Source organism: Balaenoptera borealis, assembly GCF_965194805.1.
Source record: "Balaenoptera borealis genome assembly, chromosome: 4".
Taxonomy (NCBI): Eukaryota; Metazoa; Chordata; class Mammalia; order Artiodactyla; family Balaenopteridae; genus Balaenoptera; species Balaenoptera borealis.
The window spans coordinates 131,338,777-131,360,202 of NC_138861.1; the positions used below are offsets into that span (position 1 = coordinate 131,338,777).

The 21,426-nt window shown below is 33.5% G+C and overlaps 1 protein-coding gene across 11 annotated transcripts in view; it reads left to right on the forward strand.

Moving 5' to 3' along the window:
- BLTP1 (bridge-like lipid transfer protein family member 1) overlaps positions 1-21,426 on the forward strand; it is a 204,276-nt gene that overhangs the window by 39,682 nt on the left and 143,168 nt on the right. For all 11 annotated transcript variants that reach the window (XM_082389554.1, XM_082389555.1, XM_082389562.1 and 8 more), the window contains 9 exons: positions 192-378; positions 3,444-3,525; positions 3,902-4,095; positions 6,127-6,206; positions 8,042-8,192; positions 12,499-12,655; positions 13,064-13,142; positions 15,964-16,055; positions 17,374-17,491. In XM_082389554.1, coding sequence (XP_082245680.1) covers positions 192-378; positions 3,444-3,525; positions 3,902-4,095; positions 6,127-6,206; positions 8,042-8,192; positions 12,499-12,655; positions 13,064-13,142; positions 15,964-16,055; positions 17,374-17,491 — 1,140 coding nt within the window. The remainder of the gene's footprint in view (positions 1-191; positions 379-3,443; positions 3,526-3,901; positions 4,096-6,126; positions 6,207-8,041; positions 8,193-12,498; positions 12,656-13,063; positions 13,143-15,963; positions 16,056-17,373; positions 17,492-21,426) is intronic.

Consider the following 21,426-nt stretch of genomic DNA (forward strand, 5'->3'; position numbering starts at 1 on the left):
TTTTTCTTTCTTTTGTCCATGTTTTATTGCTTTTAAAATATTATTCCCTTTTATCATAGACTTCTGTTTTAAAAGAAATCATTTGAGTTACTTTAGCTGTGGAAAAGATTTGACTTAAAACTTTGACTAAAGTTTTTTAAAAGTTGACTAAAAACTTTTTTTTTTTTTTTTTTTGTAATTGATGTCTTTAGATCCAAAGGCAGAAACTAGATTATACATCACAGTCAATGACTTTGAATTTCATGTCTATAATCGTTCGGATCTTTATGGACGTCTTCAAGAATTGTTTGGTTTGGAGCCAACAATAATTCCACCCAAGAAAGAAGATGATAAAACACGAGAAAATGGAAGAACAAGAACCCAGTCCAAAATTGAAAGGTTGACTTGTCACACTTGAATTTTATTGATCTCCAACATTTAAACATCTGCTTTTATTAGAGTATTACTAACACTGTTTACCTAAACACAGCCTAATCTTTCTTTGTAGATTAACTAAAACATTTATTCTCACAAATAAGTATATAATTCTTCAAAAATGTCAAATAATACAGAATTATGTAATGTGAAAAAGCAGTCCCGGTCTATTCTTCTCACCAGTTCTACTTCCTTCTTTGTTGATAACTACTATCAATTTGTTTTTTATTCTTTTGAATGCACATACATAAGTCTATACATAGCTAAGGTGCATATACAATTATATGATTTTATTTTATCTGTTTCTGGGCTCTCCGTTCTGTTTCATTGACCTATTTGTTTTCTTTCACCAATACCACAGTGTGTTGATTACTGTAGCTTTACATTTAAGTCTTGAAATCAGGTAGTGTCAGTCCTCCAACTTTGCTTTTCTCCTTCAATGTTGTCTTGGCTATTCTGGGTCTTTTGCCTCTCCATATAAACTTTAGAATCAGTTTGCCAATATTCAGGGGTTTCAATATGGATTGCATTGAATTTATAAATCAAGTTGGGAAGAATAGACATCTTGACAGTATTGAGTCTTCCTATCAATGAACATGGAATGTCTCTTTAGTTATTTAGTTCTCTTTGATATCTTTCATCAGAGTTTTATAGTTTTCCTCATGTAGATCTTGTAGAAAAATTGTTAAATTTATACCTATTTCATTTTCTGTGGTGCTAATGTACGGTATTATGTTTTTAATTTCAAATTCCACTTGTTCATTGGTGGTATATAGGAAAGTGATTGACTCTTGTATATTACTAACCTTGTATCCTGCAACCTTGCTATAGTCATTAGTTCTAAGAGTATTCTTGATCAGTTCTTTCCGATTTTCAACATAGATGATTGTGTCAGCTGCAAACAAAGTCTTATTTCTTCCTTCCCAATCTGTATACATTTTATTTCCTTTTTTTGTCTTATTGCAATAGCTAGAACTTCTAGTATGAATTTGGAAAAGAATGGTGAGAGGGGACATCTTGCTTCATACCTGGTCTTAGTGGGAAAGCTTCTAGTTTCTCACTGTTAAGTATGATGTTAACTGTAGGTTTTTGTTGGTTGATATTCTTTATCAAGTTGAGGAAGTCCCCCTCTATTCCTAGTTAGTAAAACTAGAGGTTTTAATCATGAATGGGTATTGGATTTTGTCAGATGCTTTTTCTGTATCTGTTGGTATGATCCTTTGATTTTTCACTTTTAGCCTGTTAATTGATTTTTGAATGTTGAACCAGCCTTGTATACATAATAGTTTGATTTTTTTAAAAGTAGATGATGAGGATGTTTATTCTCAGTTAAATATTTAGTGCATATTATGTCCCAGGCACTGAGCTTGAGGTACTGGGGATACTGAGAATATGACAACTGTTCTATCTTGAGGGAATTTACAGCCTACTGTGGGAGTTAGAACACTTAAAAGGCAATTTTAGTGCAAGAAATATAACAGGGACAAGAATAGAATTCTCTGGGCACACATAGAAGGATCCGGGAAGGTAGGAACCTTAAAGGTGAATGAATTAAGCAGAGAAGGAGATGAAAGTTCTTCCATGGAGAAGAAACATCATATGCAATAGAGAAGTTGTTACTGAGGCTGGAGTGGATTACTTGAGGTGGGGATAAATTAGACTAAAATGTTTAGCAGGATCCAGGTTAGAAATGTGGCCTTACCCCAGGTCAGCAGTGTTGTGTTGTGATTGGAGGGAGATAAGACTGGAGGCAGGGAGACCAGATAGAAGGACATAGTAACAGTTACGGGAAGAGATGATCATCAACTGGGTTGTTAGCAAGGGGAAGGAAGAGAAGGAGATGGATTCCAGATACACTTAGGCAGATGAATACTTAAGAGAGTGATGAATTAGATGTGGAGAATAAATAAGAAGGATGAGTCAACAGTGAATCCAAATTTCTAATTTAAGCAGTAGTCATGCTTAGTCAGGGAACCTTAGAGAACCTTAGGGGGTGGTAGTGAGGTTAGTTTTTGAATTTAGTTTTAAGCACTGAAGGCCATCTTATAAATATGGCTCCAGAAGTGTGATTTAGGAGTTACTGGGTTACTGAAGAGATATGCCTTGAGTTTTCATATGAAATCTTTAGTGAATTGCTGTGAATTTTTCATTTCTTAAAAGTTGTGTACCTTGTGTATGGACAGTTCCTTTTTGCTTACTCTTGGTCTATCCTTTTCATTGTATTGAGAGGAAATTATTTTGGCACAGAGTGGCGGGGGTAGGGAAGGAGAAGGATCAGTCGAACTGTCAGAAGTGCTTAAAACACTTAAAACATCAAAATAACTTATATCTTGGTCATTTTTGTTTTAATTATAATTTTTGCTGTCTTGTAAAATGATATAATGTAGTGCAGTAGGCATAATGACAGATGTAATGACAGCACATCATAATTTATACCTTGTCATTAAAGCTTGTCATTCTGAAAATATACTTTTTTGTTATAGCTTCTTATATAAAAATTGGTGCGTGATAGAGTACATTCTAGGAGACATTTTAGGGATATTCGTGTCCATTAGATGGTCATTGTTTTATTTACTGAGCAGTTATTAGATATATTTGGAAAGATATAGCTGGTATTAATAATGTGTATTGTGGGACTTCCCTGGTGGTGCAGTGGTTAAGAATCTGCCTGCCAATGCAGGGGACAGGGGTTCAAGCCCTGGTCTGGGAAGATCCCAAATGCCGTGGAGCAGCTAAGCCTGTGTGCCACAACTACTGAGCCTGCGCTCTAGAGCCCGTGAGCCACAACTACTGAAGCCCGCGCGCCTAGAGTCTGTGCTCCACAACAGGAGAAGCCACCACAATGAGAAGCCCGCACACCACAACAAAGAGTAGCCCCTGCTCACCGCAACTAGAGAAAGCCTGCGTGCTGCAACAAAGACCCAACACAGCCAATAAAAAAATAATAATGTGTACTGTGAGGAAGTCAACAGTATTCTCAGGTACTTAAGTTTTTCTCATATATGTCAATTTTTGTTTTTTCTTCTCAGAGTTAAAGTAAAAACAGAATCTCAAGACCCCACATCTTCATGGAGATCACTTATTCCAGTCATAAAGGTCAATGTGAGCACAGTAAGTAAATTCCACTACAATTAATGTTTCATGGGTTAATAACAGAACCTTTTATTTTTGCAAATATAATTTTCACTTGAGAAAGTAATTTTGTAGATGTCTTTGGGTTCCATTCTTAATAAAGTGAAAGAATTATTTCAACACCAATACCATTTTAGCACAAATGTATAGACCTTAAAGGCTATTTATTTATTCACAAGTGCTCAAATTTCTTTAAACACTGGTCTAAATTGATCAGTGGAGCAATTTAAACAGTATATAGTGCTAAAGTGGAATCATTTAGTAGTTGCTTGAAAATGCTTGTTATTAGGTCGGCTGAGAAAAAAAAATACAGCCTAAATAGTATGGCATAACATCTCTTATCTGTTTTTTTTAGGGACGCTTGGCCTTTGGAAATCATTACCAACCTCAAACTCTGTGCATCAACTTTGATGATGCTTTCTTAACCTATACTACAAAACCACCTTCCAGTCATCTTGACCAGTTCATGCATATTGTGAAGGGAAAGCTTGAAAATGTTCGAGTCATGCTTGTTCCTAGTCCAAGATATGTTGGTCTTCAAAATGATGAGTAAGAAAGTCATAAAAATAACAAATAACTTCTTTATACCTGTTGTAGCTTATCATTTAGAATCTTTAGTATCCTTTTAATTTCTTTGCTATAAGTTGGGCAATAATTACGTATATTTCTCTATTAAATCAACTGAGTATTCCTGCTTTGTAAGATAAATGGAGTTTATCCACTGGTAAACTCCTATTTTAAATATTTTTCTATAAGCTATTTTTCTTGTTTTTTAATTGTAATAGTTAATATTTATTGCCATTTAATATATGTCAGGCACTGTTTATAAGCTTATAATTTTTCTATCATTTTCTCTGTATTTGGGAAATTTATTTTGGGCAGTTGAGCCCTGATGTTTGTATGTTAGAAAATACACATTACAGGTAGGTTTTTATTTTCAGAAGGGATGGATAAATAGTAAATCCAACAAATTCATTATAGTAGAGTATCATTTGAGTTAATGAAAAGTTGAAAATTGAATCAGAATTACTCTTGGAAAACTGATGAAGTTAAGACAGTTTTGGAATTCAGTTGACATTTAAGTCCCAGTCAGTTTTCCACCTAGCTTTCCAGATTTGCTTTCCTTCAGTGAAGTAGCTCCTTGCATTTAGGAGACACATTGTAATAATGACGCACCCTAGAGTCACCCTCTTTGTGGTGGGATGCTTCCATTCCAGAGGACTGGGACCCTCAGGTAACAGACACATGACTCGCATCTGACTCCCAGGCCACATGCTCACGAGTGGGGTGAGGGCTCTTGTAATCTTTGTTATTCTCAATCACTATTCTTTTTTGTGAAGGAGTCTATGGTTAAATTTGTGTAATTTAAGTATTCATGTGATGAGTTTCCACTGTCTCAGCTTTTGTCTTTGTGTGTAGGCAATATAAAGTTTGAGGTTATGAGAAACATGATTGTTTCTTTTTAGTTCCAACTTTTGGCTAGCTTGCTATTAGATTTTCTAGGGATTGGCTAGAATGACACAGTCATTTTCCCAACTTGAGTACCGGGGAGGCTCTGGGTCTACCTGGTTTCACACTCTTCAGGATCACTGAATTGCTAAGCATCTTGGAATATAAGCTACGCACACAATTCTGTATTTATGGGTGCAAGTTGTAATACTGAAAAAAATAAATCTGGGTTTTTGTGAAAATTACTACAGAGTAAAATGAAAAAGTGTCCTGCTATTTGTATAAAAAGATTTAAAATTGTATTTTTCACTCTTCAAAAGTAAGCATGGAGATTAAATAATGAGATTAAATCCTAACCTTTGTGATTTAATACATATTTAGAAGAAGATTGTTGAATTTGTATGTGTTATATTATCTGATGATTGAGAGGTTAATTTTGATATGGAAGGAAGGTATTGTGGTGTATGACAAAGACAAAAGTTGTTAAATCAAAGCAAGTAAAGAGGGAAGTTAATTGATGGTACAGAAACATTCATTCCAGAATTTGAGTTCAAGATGTTTCCTTTAAGTTTATTTCAAGTTGATCAACTAAATATTCTTGGAAATAGGTAATATAAAGTTGCATATAATAGGTAATATAAGGTTTCTGAAAGGTTATGCTTTATTTTACAATATATAAGATGATATTTTTAATCAGTTTTATAGTGTTATTAATATAAAATGGTTGAATTTGAAGTCTAATTTTAAATTTATTGTTGCAAATGCAGAATATGATTATTATATTCCAATGAACATTGTTCTTCCATTGTATTTAATTAAACTTTGTTTTAAATGGATTTCTCTCATTTAAAACTTAAAATGAAAAATGCAAAACAGATTTTTTGTCTTTCTTTAACTGATTTTACTGGTCAAAAATTCTTCAGTGCCAATTTTTTATATAGTCTAATATAGAAAACAATTATGGAACAATTTATTGTATATGTGAAAGATGTTTTCCCTTTTCACGTTTCTACACTTGATTGCTTTTTAGTTTTCTTTTTTGTTTTCACCCATTACCATCGTTAATTGGAATACTGAACATTTTATATTCTGGAGATGTACTTAGTTTGCCTTCCACCTTCCTTTGTATAGACCACCAAGATTAATGGGAGAAGGTTTTGTGGTGATGCAGTCGAATGATGTTGACATCTACTATTACATGGATGAGCCAGGTATTATTTTTTGAAAATATGTTTCATAGCTACAATTCTGTTTCTTCTATGAAATGCTGATATCTAATAATATTTTAAGTATCCTTGCTTAGGATATAAATAAGCATTAATAACGGTAAATGTGGATGTGAGAATGCCTACCTAAAAAATACCTGTGTCATTTGTCAAAAGTTGAATATTACTTTAGTATTTCAGATCAAAAGAGAACAATATAGTAATCTTTCCTTCAAATTCCATTTTTGCAAGTATACTTCAAAAATTGTGAATACAAATGACCATGAGTGAAAACCATTAGAGAATGTGATGATAGTTAAGGTAGTTCATGCTGGCTTAGGGGAAAAACATCACAGTAAGTTGGATTTGAGGCTTAAAGTATAAGGATTGAAGTCCAGCTAGTTACAATGCTTCACAGGTGGCCTCAGTTTTATAAATGAGCTAAATATTGGATTTTTAGTCATTTTTTCCTAATTCTTGTTTTTCATACCTTTAAGGAGGTTTATGAGGTCAAAGTATTTTCAAAATTAGGGTGTTATTTGCCTTTTTTTTTTACTGTGTTGTATTGATGGTGTAAGAGTTACAGGGGGCAAAACTTCTGGTGCTTTAGCATGAATCAAGGCAGTGATTCCAAACTATACTAGTAATCCCTGTCTTTTTCACTGCCACGCAGTCACAATAAAACAAATGCCAGTGCACTTTACAGTGTCTTTGATTAAGCAGTAAAAATTACTTTTATTAAATCTTGACCCTTCAGTAAACTTTTTAATATTCATTTAATAAAATGATAAGAACGCATAATACACTTCTGCCCCATACCAAAGTACACTGTTGTTTCGAGGAAAAGCACTCTGTGATTGAGTTCCAAGCTGAACTGTTTGCTCTTTTCATGGAATACCAGTTGTGCTTGAAAGAGCAACTAGGGACAAACTATGGTTTTGAGCTTTCATGTGAAAGTTAGAATTTTGGAAAATTTGGGTCTGCTACTGTGAGTTTGATGACTTTTCTGATGAGACTACCAGTGATATTAACAATATGACTTTTTAAATGTTTAATAATGAAATTTGTCTATTTGGGAAAAATATGCATGTCTCAGTGAACCAATATTTTCCAAATGACCAATTCATGATGTCCGTAAAAGATTTATTCAGAGTGCAAGAGAGATCAGTAAATTTTAATGTGTCAGGGTATAAGTTCAGCGATATGGTTTCAGATTCCACATTGCAAGTAATCTTTAAGAAATTACCACTTGTTGAATTTTGGTCTAGTGTCAAAGAATATCCAAAATTATCTGAAAAAGCTATTAAAATACTCCTCCCTTTTCTGTCTACCTATTTGTATGAGGCTAGGTTTTCTTTAATAGATTAAGTGCGGAAACAGCTGTGAGAATTCACTTGTTTTCTATTAAGCTGTGTATTTAAGAAATTTGCCAAAATAAAAACGATGCCAACACTTCTCAATAAATTAATTTGTTTTAGAAAATATGCTTATTTTGATTAAAAAATATTTTCATAAAAAATGAAATAAAATTGTATTTGTTTTCATTAAAATGTAGTTATTTTTCACATCATATTTTCATTAAATCTTATCAGACATTTTGTTATGTCAACATGTAATGAGTTTATTTTAAAAATAAAATTTAAAAATATTGCTCAATTCAAAATTTGAATACAGTAAATTTTGATAGATACAATACGAAAAAAAAAATCCCACTTTGGGGTCTTCAATATAGAGTGTAAAAGGTTCCTGAGATCAAAAAATTTTTAGAAATGTTGATCTAAGGAGGCCTTTTAATGGTTATTTTAAGTAACTATCTTCATATTGTATATTCTGCAATATAGGACTTGTTCCAGAAGAAACAGAAGAAACTGTTGAAGGAGAAATGAGCAGTGAGGATTGCAAATTACAAGATTTGCCTCCCTGTTGGGGACTGGATATAGTTTGTGGTAAAGGAACAGATTTCAACTATGGGCCATGGGCTGATAGGCAGAGGTACTTGATTAAATTATATTTCTGCTAAGTCAAACGTATTGGGATAATACTATAATTTTTATTAAAAACTAGCTTAGTATTGATATTTTTATAAGCTATTTTATTATGGCAGGGTAAGATATCACTAAACGTTTTAATCCAAATAATTTGTAGAGAAATTGGCACAAGCAAGTTTGCTCTAAAGGAGGAGCTAATTCATTAGAAAAATGGTGAATGAGCAGAATATTTACTGGTTCCTTGGTTTTTTCTTTTGTATTTAATCACCGAATATGGCAGGGATTGTTGGGACTATGGAGATTCAGAGCTAAAAGACATACATAGTTCAGTTTCGGAAAAAAGAAACAAAAGAGTTTTATTAAGTGCTGTATTAGAGGTATGTAAAAAGTCTTGATGAAGAATTTAGAGAGGTACTGTATTAGTTTGCTGAGGCTGCCACAACAAAGTACCGCAGACTGTGTGGCTTAAACGGCAGAAATTTCTCACCGTTCTGGAGGTTAGAATTCTGAGATCAAGGTGTTGGCAGGATTGGTTCCTTCTGAGGGCCGTGAGGGAAGGCTGTGTTCAAAGCCTCCCTCCTTGGCTTGTAGATGGTCATCTTCTCCCTGTATCTTCATATGGTCTTCTCTCTTGTGTGTTTTGTAGGTCTCTGTGTCCAAATTTCCTCTTCTTGCAAGAATACCAGTCATATTATATTAGGGCCCACCCTATTGACCTCATTTTAACTTAATTACTTCTCTAAAGACCCTGTCTCTAACTATGGCCAAATTATGAGGTACTGAGGATTAGGACATATGAATTTTAGGGGGACACAATTTAACCCATAACAGGTTCATAACTCATATTGAAGAGGAGAGAACTGGGGAATGCTTTTTGGTTGAGGTAATATGTGAGTTGAGTTTTGAAACATAAGTAAGAATTAGCCAGGGAAAGAAGGGAAGGATAAGTTATCAGGGCAAGGGAGGAGTTCTGCAAATGCATGATGGCAGTGGAGAATTGTCTTAATAAGTTCTATAGGTTGTTAAAGAGAGTTGTAGGTAGTTAAGAAATATATAGATTTTATACTGGAGGTAATAGGGAGTGCCTGAAAGGTAAAAAAGGGTTTTTTATTCTTAGTTATTCTATTAATTTTGAAGTAATTTTCTATTTTTAATATATTATGAACATCTACCTACTTATTGAAGAATTTTAAACAAAGGAGGGGACATGTACTACTATTTATGAGGGAACAGCTATATTTTTATGTAAATATACATTGTTTAAAGCTAGTTTTAGTCTTTCATAAACTAGCTTGAATGGAGAAATACAAGCTTAATCAGTCACTGAGGCAGATATTACTGGGCCACTGATGGACTACTAAGAGTGCTGATACTGACTTGATATACTGACTCTTTTTATACTTAATTGTTTTATTTATTTATTTTTTGAATTTTATTTTATTTTATGTTTTTACACAGCAAGTTCTTATTAGTTTTCTATTTTATACATATTAGGGCATATATGTCAATCCCAGTCTCCCAGTTCATCCCAGAACCACAAACCACCCCCGCTGCTTTCCCCCCATGGTGTCCATACGTTTGTTCTCTACATGTGTCTCTATTTCTGTCTTGCAAACTATACTTAATTGTTTTAAAAAGTGCTTTCTAAGCCCGGGCGCAGCAACGAAGACCCAACGCAGCCAAAAAACAAAAAAAAAGTGCTTTCTACCTAGCATTGTTAGAAGAATTATATACTTTGTCAGGTACTATATTCTGTTAACCTTGGTATCTCTAGCATATAGAAATACCTGCTCCATTAAGTAGCTATTTAAATAACCACTAGTTATTTATATAGCTAGTATAATACTTGTATGGTAAATGTATAAGTAAGTGTGTTATTTGAATACTTGGAGTATGCTAATACAGTACTTCATTAAGTTCTGGGTTAGATTATTAGACCCGAAGGTAAACAAGAGCTTAAAATTTCAGGTTAGAAAACAAATAATTTTCAAATTACTGGATTTAAATTTTCCTTTTATAATAAAATTTTTCATACATTAAACCATGCTATATTTACTGTGGAATAGTTGAAAATGAGGGGTTTTACATTCCCTTAAGTAACAGTTACACTTGCTATATTTGAAAGGAAAAACTTAAAGCAGTGCTTTAACACAGACACAGAATATTTTTGCATTTTAGTATTTGAATAAAGTGTGATTCTTCCAAACTGTATTTAATTGTATTGCATTAAGAAAAAGTATTAGGCTATATTTACATGAAAATCCTAGCTAAAATTCTTTTAATATATAGTCATATTCACTCTTTGGGTGATCTTTGTATACTACAGAGAAATGATACTGAAGATAACATGAAAGAAAAATTTGCTTTACCAGCTCCCTTCAGTAGGTCCTGCCACTGCTAGGAGAGAACAGCAATACATTTTTTAACCTGGACTTAACAAAACCATTCAGATTTATTAAAAAGAAAGAAGAAAGAAAGACATTTATCACATGGGTTTAGTTTCCTTGTGTGAGTAATAATAGTATTTATCCCCTCCCTTATATATGCAAATTGTGCATTTCCTCTCTTGTAGCCATTTCCTTTTCTCCTTCCCCATACTGAGTTTCTAAACAAATATGAACTGTTATCAGAAATGTTAATTAGGTCATTTTTTTTTAGTATCTACCTATTAGTGTAAGAAATATAGAAAGAAATCTCAACTGTTTTATTATTGGATAGTTCACTCAGCATTGTGAGTTTTTGATCTCTGATGTCGCATGACCTTATTTAGCTTATAGATTTTAATGTCAGTTCTGTTACCTTTACATGATTTTCTTTTTTGTTGTTGTTTTTACCATCTTTATTGGAGTATAATTGCTTTACAGTGGTGTGTTAATTTCTGTTGTATAACAAAGTGAATCAGCTATACGTATACATATATCCCCATATCCCCTCCCTCTTGTGTCTGAATCTTTAAGACACTCAGCTTTTCTTTTTAAGAGTTTTCATGACAGAGTTGAAATATAAACTTTATAAATTCGTACTTACTCCTTAATGATAACTATAATAATGCAAATATTCCTGATATTGTCTGGCCTTTTATTGCTTTCACTTAAGTGCTTTCATTTATATTTTCACACTTCATCTTCATAACAGTGAGAGACACAAGGACAGGTGTGGTGATCTGATTATACCTGTGAGAAAATGGAGACACAGAAGTTCAGTGATTTGGGCAAGATAGTAAAGCTATAGCATGCATCTAGAGCCAAGATTCAGACCAACCCGTCAAGTCCACTGCTCTTTTCATTGTATCCTGCTACCCATTTTATAGTCCATGATCACCTAATGATCAGATGGATTCTTTGTCTTGAAAGCTTAGTTTTATATATTTGTGTCTTAGCCAAAACATTTACAGACTTAATTTTCTTTTCATGTCTATAATGGATCAGTTTGCAAATTTTGTTCTGTTGATCTGATTTTTCCCAGTCAGTTTATTCCAAGCAGCATTTCCTGTTACTGATGACTCCTTCCTCAACTCTTCCTATTTAAAAGTCAGAAACTGATACTTTTTCTGAATGTATGAGTAACATGCTAATTTTTAATTATATAGAAGACTATAAATTGAAAGTTTCTTGGTTTCTTTCATGTTTGTCAAATGATAAGGGGAGGCAAATACATTAGAGCCCTAGCCTCCAAACACTTGCTTCTTTTTAGAAATCTATTGCTCTTTAGACTCTTATTGTTATAACATTGATTAATAGTGATTATGAAAATAATAGAAATAACACTTTTTCCATGTGCCATGTACTGCCAAGTCTTTTTCATATATGTTGTCATTTAATTCTTGGATCTATTCTCTGAGACTGGTTATGATAATCCTCTTTTACAGGTGAGGAAGCAGGCGAGTGTCCTCAGAAAGGTTAAGTAGTAATTGTCCAGAGTGGAATGATTCTAATTAAACCATCCCCCTTCAGCTCTTTCTTTGCCATTTGCACAATTGATATACCTGTAGAAAGTCTTTAACTTTTCACAGTATGTTTGAATAGTGCAAATTTGGTCTTACCTATGTCTTATTTGATAGTAGTATATTAAGTGCTCAAAGCTCATTGATCTCTGGAAGTATAAAACATTGGAGAAAATGGTCTTTCATTTTACTGAAAGGAAATTATGGTAGGTGTTATTTTGTGACTTAATTATTTTTTTTCAATTTTATGTCTAATTGTTAAATAAGATAGCAGTGGTAATAGAAAGTTATAATACTGATTTTGTCTCTTATCAGTGGTAATTTTATTTGAATAACTTGTCATTATTCTTTCTTCCTCCTTATTTAGAGATTGTTTATGGAAGTTCTTCTTCCCTCCTGATTATCAAGTTCTGAAAGTCTCTGAGATTGCACAGCCTGGGAGACCAAGACAGATCCTTGCTTTTGAACTACGAATGAATATTATTGCAGATGCTACAATTGACTTGCTGTTTACCAAAAATAGGGTAATTATTGAAATAATATAGTAGAAAATTATGTGTAAAATTTGAACATTATTTTCCAGAGTATCTTTCTGGTGACTAGTCCTATACTCAGATTCATTTCTATGAGCTTCCCTGACCCCCACCCCCAATAATTGTATGTATGTTACTTTCATTAAGTGCCAAATTGTAGAAAGAAGTTAATTAATAATAATAGACCTTTATACTATAGTCTGATTCATTTTCTCCTTTAAATCTGGCCAAACTGTTTTAGTATATTTTTGGTATAAATTTGAACTTTTGCTCCTAGGAACTTTTAATACCTATTTAATATTATTGATGATTAAATTTTGTCTTTGATAATAACTGAAAAGTAAAGATGGGAGTGTAGTTATAATAAATGTCTCATGAATTATTTTTTGCTTTTGGTAGGAAACAAATGCTGTACATGTAAATGTAGGAGCTGGCTCATATTTAGAAATTAATATTCCAATGACAGTCGAGGAAAATGGTAAGCTACGATGAGTGTTTTTCTGTTTTAAGTGATTAGTAGGGGAATAATTGATATATAAATAATTGTTAATCCAGTTAGACTAAAATTAATGGGGTTTTCTTTTTCAGCTTTTTATTATATTTTGATGTGCCTGTAGTTAGTAAATACTATATTATTCATGCACCTGGAGAGAAGGGAAAAGTGTTTTAATCAAGCTAGGTCTTATTATTCTGTGTTTTATTATACCTTACACTTCTTTTGTAAGTTTGTGCGTAATTTGCTTAGTGTTTGTTTTTCCTGTTAGTCTGTTGCTCTGTGAAGGCTGATACTACGTATTTCTTTTCACTGGTGTATACCTGTGCCAAGCCCAGGACATGGCACGTGGTCCATGGGCAGAAATAGATTGAATGACTAATAGGCTTTGTTTTAGGTTATATTGTTAGTAGATTTTTGTCAGGAAGTAAGCTGGGTACTTTGAATAACATAACTTTAAGAAAGCAGAATATTTCATATTTAAAATATTAAATCATGCCCTGATTAGCTGTAGTTTTATCTGAGCTAAGATAATCTAAGTTCATTATGAATTTGAAATTTGGGCTCTGATACAGGTTAATCAGTAACATGATTAAATACTTTATTGTTAAATTTATCAAAATATTATATAGTCTCCCTCATTTCTCCTTGTTCTTCCCATCCTCTGATTACATTTGTAATTGAGACCAGTTGAAGTGAAATTCTGCTTTATTTCTTCACTTTCTTGAGAGTATGGAGAGTAGCAACTCACCAATGTTTTTAAATTACTGAATAGCAATGTTACTATTGCTAAGTATAATAAGAATAATTTTTATGTAATTCTTGGCTCTCTTTTCTTGTTTCTGTCACTCATTTTGTTGCTACGATAAGAAGAAAACAGGCAAAGGTGTTGACTAGATTTATTAGCTTGCATAAAAAGGTAGCAGTTGAGTCTGCCTGCTTAGATAATTAATTGAAAAAGTGACTGAGAATGAGATAGTATATCTTTTCCCTGTAACTTTAGGGCTATTACACTGAAGAACTAAAACCTTATCTTAGTTACTTTTAAAAGAATAACCTAAGTCTTGAAGCAGATGCTTGAGATTCTCTAGGATTCAGAGTAGTCAGTTGGAAAGAAGCATCTTTCAGGATAGCCTTATTACTGATATATAGGATCTGTAATTCTGTAGGAGAAGAGGCTGTTGAGGGTTGCACAGAATTGAGAATGGTTCAGTTAAGGGAGTGCTTCTGCCTTTTTTTTTTTTTTTTTTTTTTTTTAATCTTTGGCTGCATTGGGTCTTTGTTGCTGCGCACGGGCTTTCTCTAGTTGCGGCGAGTGGGGGCTTCTTGTTGCGGAGCACAGGCTCTAGGTGCGTGGGCTTCAGTAGTTGTAGCACGCAGGCTCAGCATTTGTGGCTCGTGGACTCTAGAGTGCAGGCTCAGCACTTGTGGTGCACAAGCTTAGTTGCTCCGCGGTATGTGGGATCTTCCCGGAACAGGGCTTGAACCCGTGTCCCCTGCATTGGCAGGCGGATTCTTAACCACTGCGCCACCAGGGAAGTCCCTCTGCCTTTTTAAACTGAGGATGCATATAGGAAATAATATTTGTACAGATTTTGGGGGGGTACATTTATTGGTGCACTGGGGTAAAGGGACCATCTGAGGACTGAGGCATCAATATCTTGAGCATATACCTATTATGAATTCATGGGAAGTGCCACAGCACACTGACTGTTGAACTGAATGAGTTAAGTGTCTAAGGAAAACCCAGTCAAGTTCTTGGTAAAGGTTAGGTGGCTTTTAAGATGACTGTCTTCAAAGGGAAAAATAGACTTAGTTCTTAGACAATAACAAAATATAATTCGAAAACATTTGAAAACTGGTCCCAGAGATTCAGGTGTTTAGGGAAAAAAAAATGCCCAGAGCAGGATGCATGTTGAATTAGCCATATAAGAATGATCATAGTGTTAGTGTTCATAGGAGGGCAGTCCATCAAGAAAAGAAGTGAAATACTCTGAACCTTTCTGCTTTTATTCAGAATGGGGCTGTGTTGTTTGGTAACTGTCACTATGTAAGGAATAGTTTTTTTGTTTAGCAACTGTCATTACACATTTTTTTAATAATTTATTTGTGCAATCTCCTGACTTCTCTCCTACCTATCCTTGCCCTGATGGGTGTATTTTGAACAAGGATATGATATATTAGATCCATCCTATTCCCTTTTTTTTTTTATACTGTCTTTTCTACAGACAGATTTCAGACTCTTTGAAGTCATTTAGTGAAAGGGTCTGTCCTGGGTGGTGGAGTAGATTTGGATTTCTAGCATTGCCTGTCTGTAGCTATGACTAACTCAAGATTTTCTTATTGGGATATTCAAAGCCATGTTTTCAATACCTCTATAATAAAGCTGGTGTTTTAATTTCCAAAAAGAAAAAGAAAAAAAAGCAACTGTCATTACATAAGGGGTAGTTGAAAATGATGAATATATGTACCCTTGAGTCAGTGAAAAAAAGACATGGGAGCAGTCTTAAATATTTGCACACTATCATATGGAAAATAGACTTGTAGTTTTGCACTGGAAAGCAGAGTCAGGATAGACCTTATATGAAGATGGAACTCTTTTCCATCAGAGCTGTCCGAAATGAGATAGGTTACATATTAGATAGTGTACTCCACATTATTGGGGGTGTATTTAAATAGTGACTGATTACCATTTTTCAGGAATTCCTTCTTTGTGTGGTGGGGGAATTTGTTTCCAGTCTAAAATTTTTAATTATATGTATATATTTCTTTAGGTTGTTAATTTTTATGTTTTCACTTATTTTAGGTTACACCCCTGCAATTAAAGGACAACTCTTACATGTTGATGCCACTACCAGCATGCAATACCGGACTCTTTTAGAAGCAGAAATGTTAGCAGTAAGTCTAGAGTATATGTTGATATGCCTACATCCATAAAATACAAATTTGGTTTTAATTTTTTAATATAAAATTTTAATGGCCAGGAGGTCATCCAATGGTCAGTCTTCTCATTCAAGAACGACCAGATGCTCTTGACCATGTTTTTGGGAAGAGGTGTAGATTCCCAATGCTGTGGACTCCCTTTGGCATCTCTCTGTTGCTCTTCTTTTGGGGGAAATGAATATAAGGCAACACTACATGGGTTTTTGGCCTTTAAAAATGCGAAAAGTTCTCGGTGTATTGTTTTTAAACTTCATTGTATGGCTAGACTAGCTGTCTCCTATGCTGTAAGTAAGATAATTTTTTACTCTGTGTTTTCTGGCCCCATCAGATTCTTTCTCAGGGCTTAATAATTCGTTGTCCTTTTTTACTTGATGAATAAGGTAAAAGGAAGAAAATGTTATTGATACCCTGAATTGCTCCATATTAGAAACAGAATAAATATGGAAATGCTCATGATTGAAAACTGCAGGTCGGGAACTCATTAATCAAGCAGATTATTATTTTTTCTCAGGGACGACAACAATAACAACAATAATAACAAAAGTCACTGCGTAGAATGGCTGATATTTAGAGAGGATTCTTTTATATGAGATGATATCATTAGGTCCTTAATTGCTTGTCTGAACAAGCATATTTATATATGATATATGTAAATTAAGAAGAAAATTTTGCAATTACCAAGAATATAATGAATACTATAAATATGAATATTCAGCATTTTAATGAATTCCTGAGCTATTGCTGATAAATGGTGCTGTGCAATAACGGTATTCCTTGCCAAGCAGCTCTTGCCTTTGCAGAATTGCCAAGCTTTGGCAGGTGGAATATACCACAAAGCATCATGTCAGATTCATAACTACTGTGCTGTCAAATGAGAACTGAGGAGGCACTGGTGGCCAAACTTCTGTGTGACAGTATGCATTGCCCTCTACCCTGCCTGACCCTGAGCCTCTCACTTAACAGATTACGTTTAAAGAAGAGTTAATGAAGTTGGCTGTTACTCTGTTTGTTCAGCTACAGTATCAAAACTGTAGCCTGATTTGTTCTTAAAGTTTTTTGGCCACATCATGGCTTAGTATTTCAAGGAGCTGGATGTAACCATGGATACTGACCTTTAGCCACAGCAGTATTAAAATCTCTAAGGGACATTCTCTTTGGCTCAGTAGGAAAATAAGTTTTAATTACTCGCCAGTTTGTGCGAGTTCATTTCTAATGCTGTCACACAATGTCATATTTTAACCTCTGACATTTTTACTTAACATTTGGTTTGCAGTTTCACATCAATGCCAGCTACCCCCGAATATGGAACATGCCACAGACATGGCAGTGTGAATTAGAGGTTTATAAAGCCACCTACCACTTCATCTTTGCACAGAAGAATTTCTTCACAGGTAATTTTCTAATAAGTATAAATACAATGAGATTTGAGATTTATCATAGTGAACTTGTTTATAGTCAATAAGTTTTGCTTTTAGATTCAACGTAGGGACTTGATGACACAATTCATACTTTCTTTTACACTTCTTTTGGGGCCAAGTTTATCAAAGGGAAAACTTAAATATACACATTCTGTGCTGTCTTCTAACCCAAACAAGGAAAATATGAACCCAAAATTGAGCTTAGGAGGAAGTGCAAGAACTCATTTTTGTGTCAGTTTAGTAGGGGATAAGTTGGGGAAGATGAATCAGTTTCTTTCTCTTCCTGAATTAGGCATCATCGTCGCTTTATTATTTTGTTTTAGTTAGTAATCCACAGACAGTATATTCAAATAGTCAAATATGTTATTTTTATATTTGGAGTCCCTACTTAACTCCTTTCTGTTGGCATGTATAATTGAGTTGATGCTATCATTAGGTGGAAAAAATTCTTTTATTTCTTGCAGCATGTTATGATAGCTACTCATTATTTTATGATTATGGGAACATGTGGTCTTAGTCTCTGAATGACATAAATATTGCTACATAAAAATAAGCATTTTTTAAGCCTTTCTGTAAGAAGTTTAGCCAGAGTTGGTCTGCTTTTCTAGGATCAGTGGCTACCCCAGAACTCCTAATATTTGCTTGACTGATTGCTGCGTTTATCTGTTCGTCCATCCACCCACCCATCATTTACAAGCATTCTGTGCTGAGTACTAACGTTTGTGGGTATAGCAGTGATTAAGATATTCACAGGTTTCCCTGTCCTGACATTACTTACTAGCAGTATGATGTTGGCCAAATTTCCTAATTGTTTAAGCTTCAGTTTCCTTATCTGTGAAATAGGGATAACAATTTCTGACCTAATTTTGCTATTGCTAGAGTTTTGGCCTTTTATAATAATGCCATTACTATAATATGTTCAATCATTAGTCTTCTATATTTGTTTTTTGCTTTGATCAGGAGCCTTATCATGGGGATTAGATAGAATGATTCTGTATTTTTGCAGTTGTATAATTCTTCTCCAAGGCTCAAGTCAAGGTCCCAGTAGTAGAAACTTTGACAGAGTCCTTGGCAAGTTAAATTTTTGTCAGTGAAGCTGAACATTGAATAAGTACTACTTAATTCAGATTTATGAAAAAAATAATAACTAAAACTTACAGTGTGTATTAGTGTCTGTCTCTGTTCTAAGCAGTTTCACATATTAAATCATTAAATCCTCATAATAATTCTCTGAGGTCAATTTTATTATCATTATCCTTATTTTACAGATGAGGGCAGTGAGTTACAGAGTGGTTAAGCAATTTGTCCAGGGTTACATGACTAAGTCAAGCTAGGATTCCAAACCCAAATAGTCTGGTTCAAGAGTCTGTTTTTATATAGATAGCTTCTTTGCATAGTCTTTTCCTTCTCACTTAAGATTTTATCATTTCTAACTTTGCTAATCTTTTAAAATAGATTCCAGTTGCTTTCTTTCTTTTTAGACTTTTTAAATTATAAATTATTTAATTTATTTGAACTTAAAGAAAAACCCCACTATTTTCAAGCATTCAATACTTCACATTGTTTTTCCTCCAGAATTTCACAATCTCAGACTTTAGCAGTGCTAAGAATACTTGGAGTAGAAGTATAAATTTCTCAAAATTTAAACTTTATTTTGTAGTAGCGCTTACATTTAGACTGAATATTGTATTAGTTAAACAAGTACACATTTCCTAAATTACAATTGTGTTTTTTCTTAAATTATTTTCTTTCTCTGAGTCTAATCTTTATGCTTATACCTATTTAACTTCACTTTTTTAGTTATTTTTTTCTAAAATTTGTTTGGAGAAATTTAAAAAATATAGAAAGATACAAAACTTAAGTTCTCATTTCCCAGATTTAACAGCTATAACATTTAGATATATTACTTCTGAAATCTTTCTAGAGTCCTTCAAAAACTTATTTATTCTTTAAAAAAGATACTATCAGAGAGTGATATTAATTTAGCCTTGGAGAGAACATACTTGGTCATAGTGTTTGAATTGCTTTTCTCTTTTCTGTTTTACATTTCTCTGTTGACAGATTTTTGCAGAAAATAAATTATCTATTTGGTGTGAGGGAATACCTAATATGCCTCAAGAGCCATTCTCATGCCAGTTACTAGTGGGATAAAATTGTTCTTAAGAGATTTCAATGTGGGACAGAGATCTCTTCATGATAAATACAATATAGAGCCTCAGGAGTGAAAGATGTAAAACAAAGGCAGAAGTGAAGTCTTTACAGGCAATAATGAAATTGACTTAGGTTTACTCTGATAATGGGAGAAGAAGACAATATAACAGTATTGCAAAGCCCCAGTACCAGGTGATGGACATTTTGTAGGGTGTTGACCTATCAACTGAATTATAAAGTGAGTTGTAGATGAGTTTTTTCCCAGACTAACATTTAGATTACCAACTTCACAACTTTTAAAATTTTGTTATCTAAATGATTAAGGCCATCATCAAGAAAGTGCTTCCAAATAAATATATTTGTTTGGTAAGACCATCTGGTAATAAGAGCAGCTTTTGGTTTAAAGAGAAATACACATTGGAAGTAGTTTTTGAGGTTCCTAGTAAAATTATTTTGTTACCATAATTTTTAATATTTGTCAGTAAAGATATTGTATAAGTTGGTAGGGAAACTATATTGCAGAATATACTGACGTTTAGATAAGATATTTAAAAAACTAATAAGACATTAAAATAGAAATTGGCTAAAAACTATAAAATTATGTTGGTTTCCTTAGATGATCAGTAGATTATTTGAATTTGTGTTTATTTTACTAGCAATTATAGCTCAGTCTTTTAAGTAGTACTATGAGGTAGATAAATGCAACCAGTATAAGTTGAGAGTCACTTATTAATAATGACTCAAAACAAATATAAGCCATGATCTCAACGCAGAGAGAACTTATAGGGATATCGCTTATGGGAATTTATTTATCAATCTCAAGTATATTGGCATGTGCAGTACTAGACTTAGACAAATAAAACAATACCTAACAGTATATATATATACACACACACACAGACACACACACATTGAGTGCAAGCATGAATTTCAAAGCTAACAAATGCATGTAAGACGTGGATACAGAGGAAATCAATACGATCTGAAGATAATTAGAGAAAGTAAGGAAGGACATTAAGATTGGAAATGGTCTTTGTAAATGAACTCAGTAATATTAACTAAAATTTGCATGGTATGTTTTCATAAAACATTCCAAAGCATGTTCATTGGTATCATCTTCACAACAACTCTGAAAAGGGATAGCTGTCATTGTTATCCTTGAGTTAACAATGATGAAATTGAAGAAACATTCAATGACTTGGGCAGACTCATGAAGCTAGTAAGTGCAAGAGACATTTAAGAACAATTTTTTGACTGTAGTAGCCTCTGTACTGTCTCTGTAGTGTCATGCTGTTGTTAAAGATGGTTAGAGTTTTCCTGCAACAAAGAGGTTACCAAAGAGTGTGTTCATTTTAGAAAGGATGAATAGTTTGAGTAAAAGTGCAGAACCAAAAATGTTTATGAGGAAGAAAAGTGTGAAAATCAGCTTGATGAATGGTGAATTTGTATTGTGTAGTTGGCTAATCCCAGAGATGACTTTTGGGCATCTCTTAAGTGCTGAACACTGTGTTAAAGAATAAAGTTAGATAGTAGGGATGCAGTCAGGTTAGTTAGGTAGGGCGGTGTGTAGAAGTAAAATTTTAGAAGTAGGCGTAGATACTATAAGGTATGATGAGCTACTGTGATTGCTTGTTAAATGAAATAAAAGTATATTTAAAGTAAAATCGTTAAGTGGAAATTTCCGTTCTCTAGTTTTAGAACAGGTTAATAGCCATATGCCTGTTATCGTTGATATAGTAAAACTGCATCTTACTAAT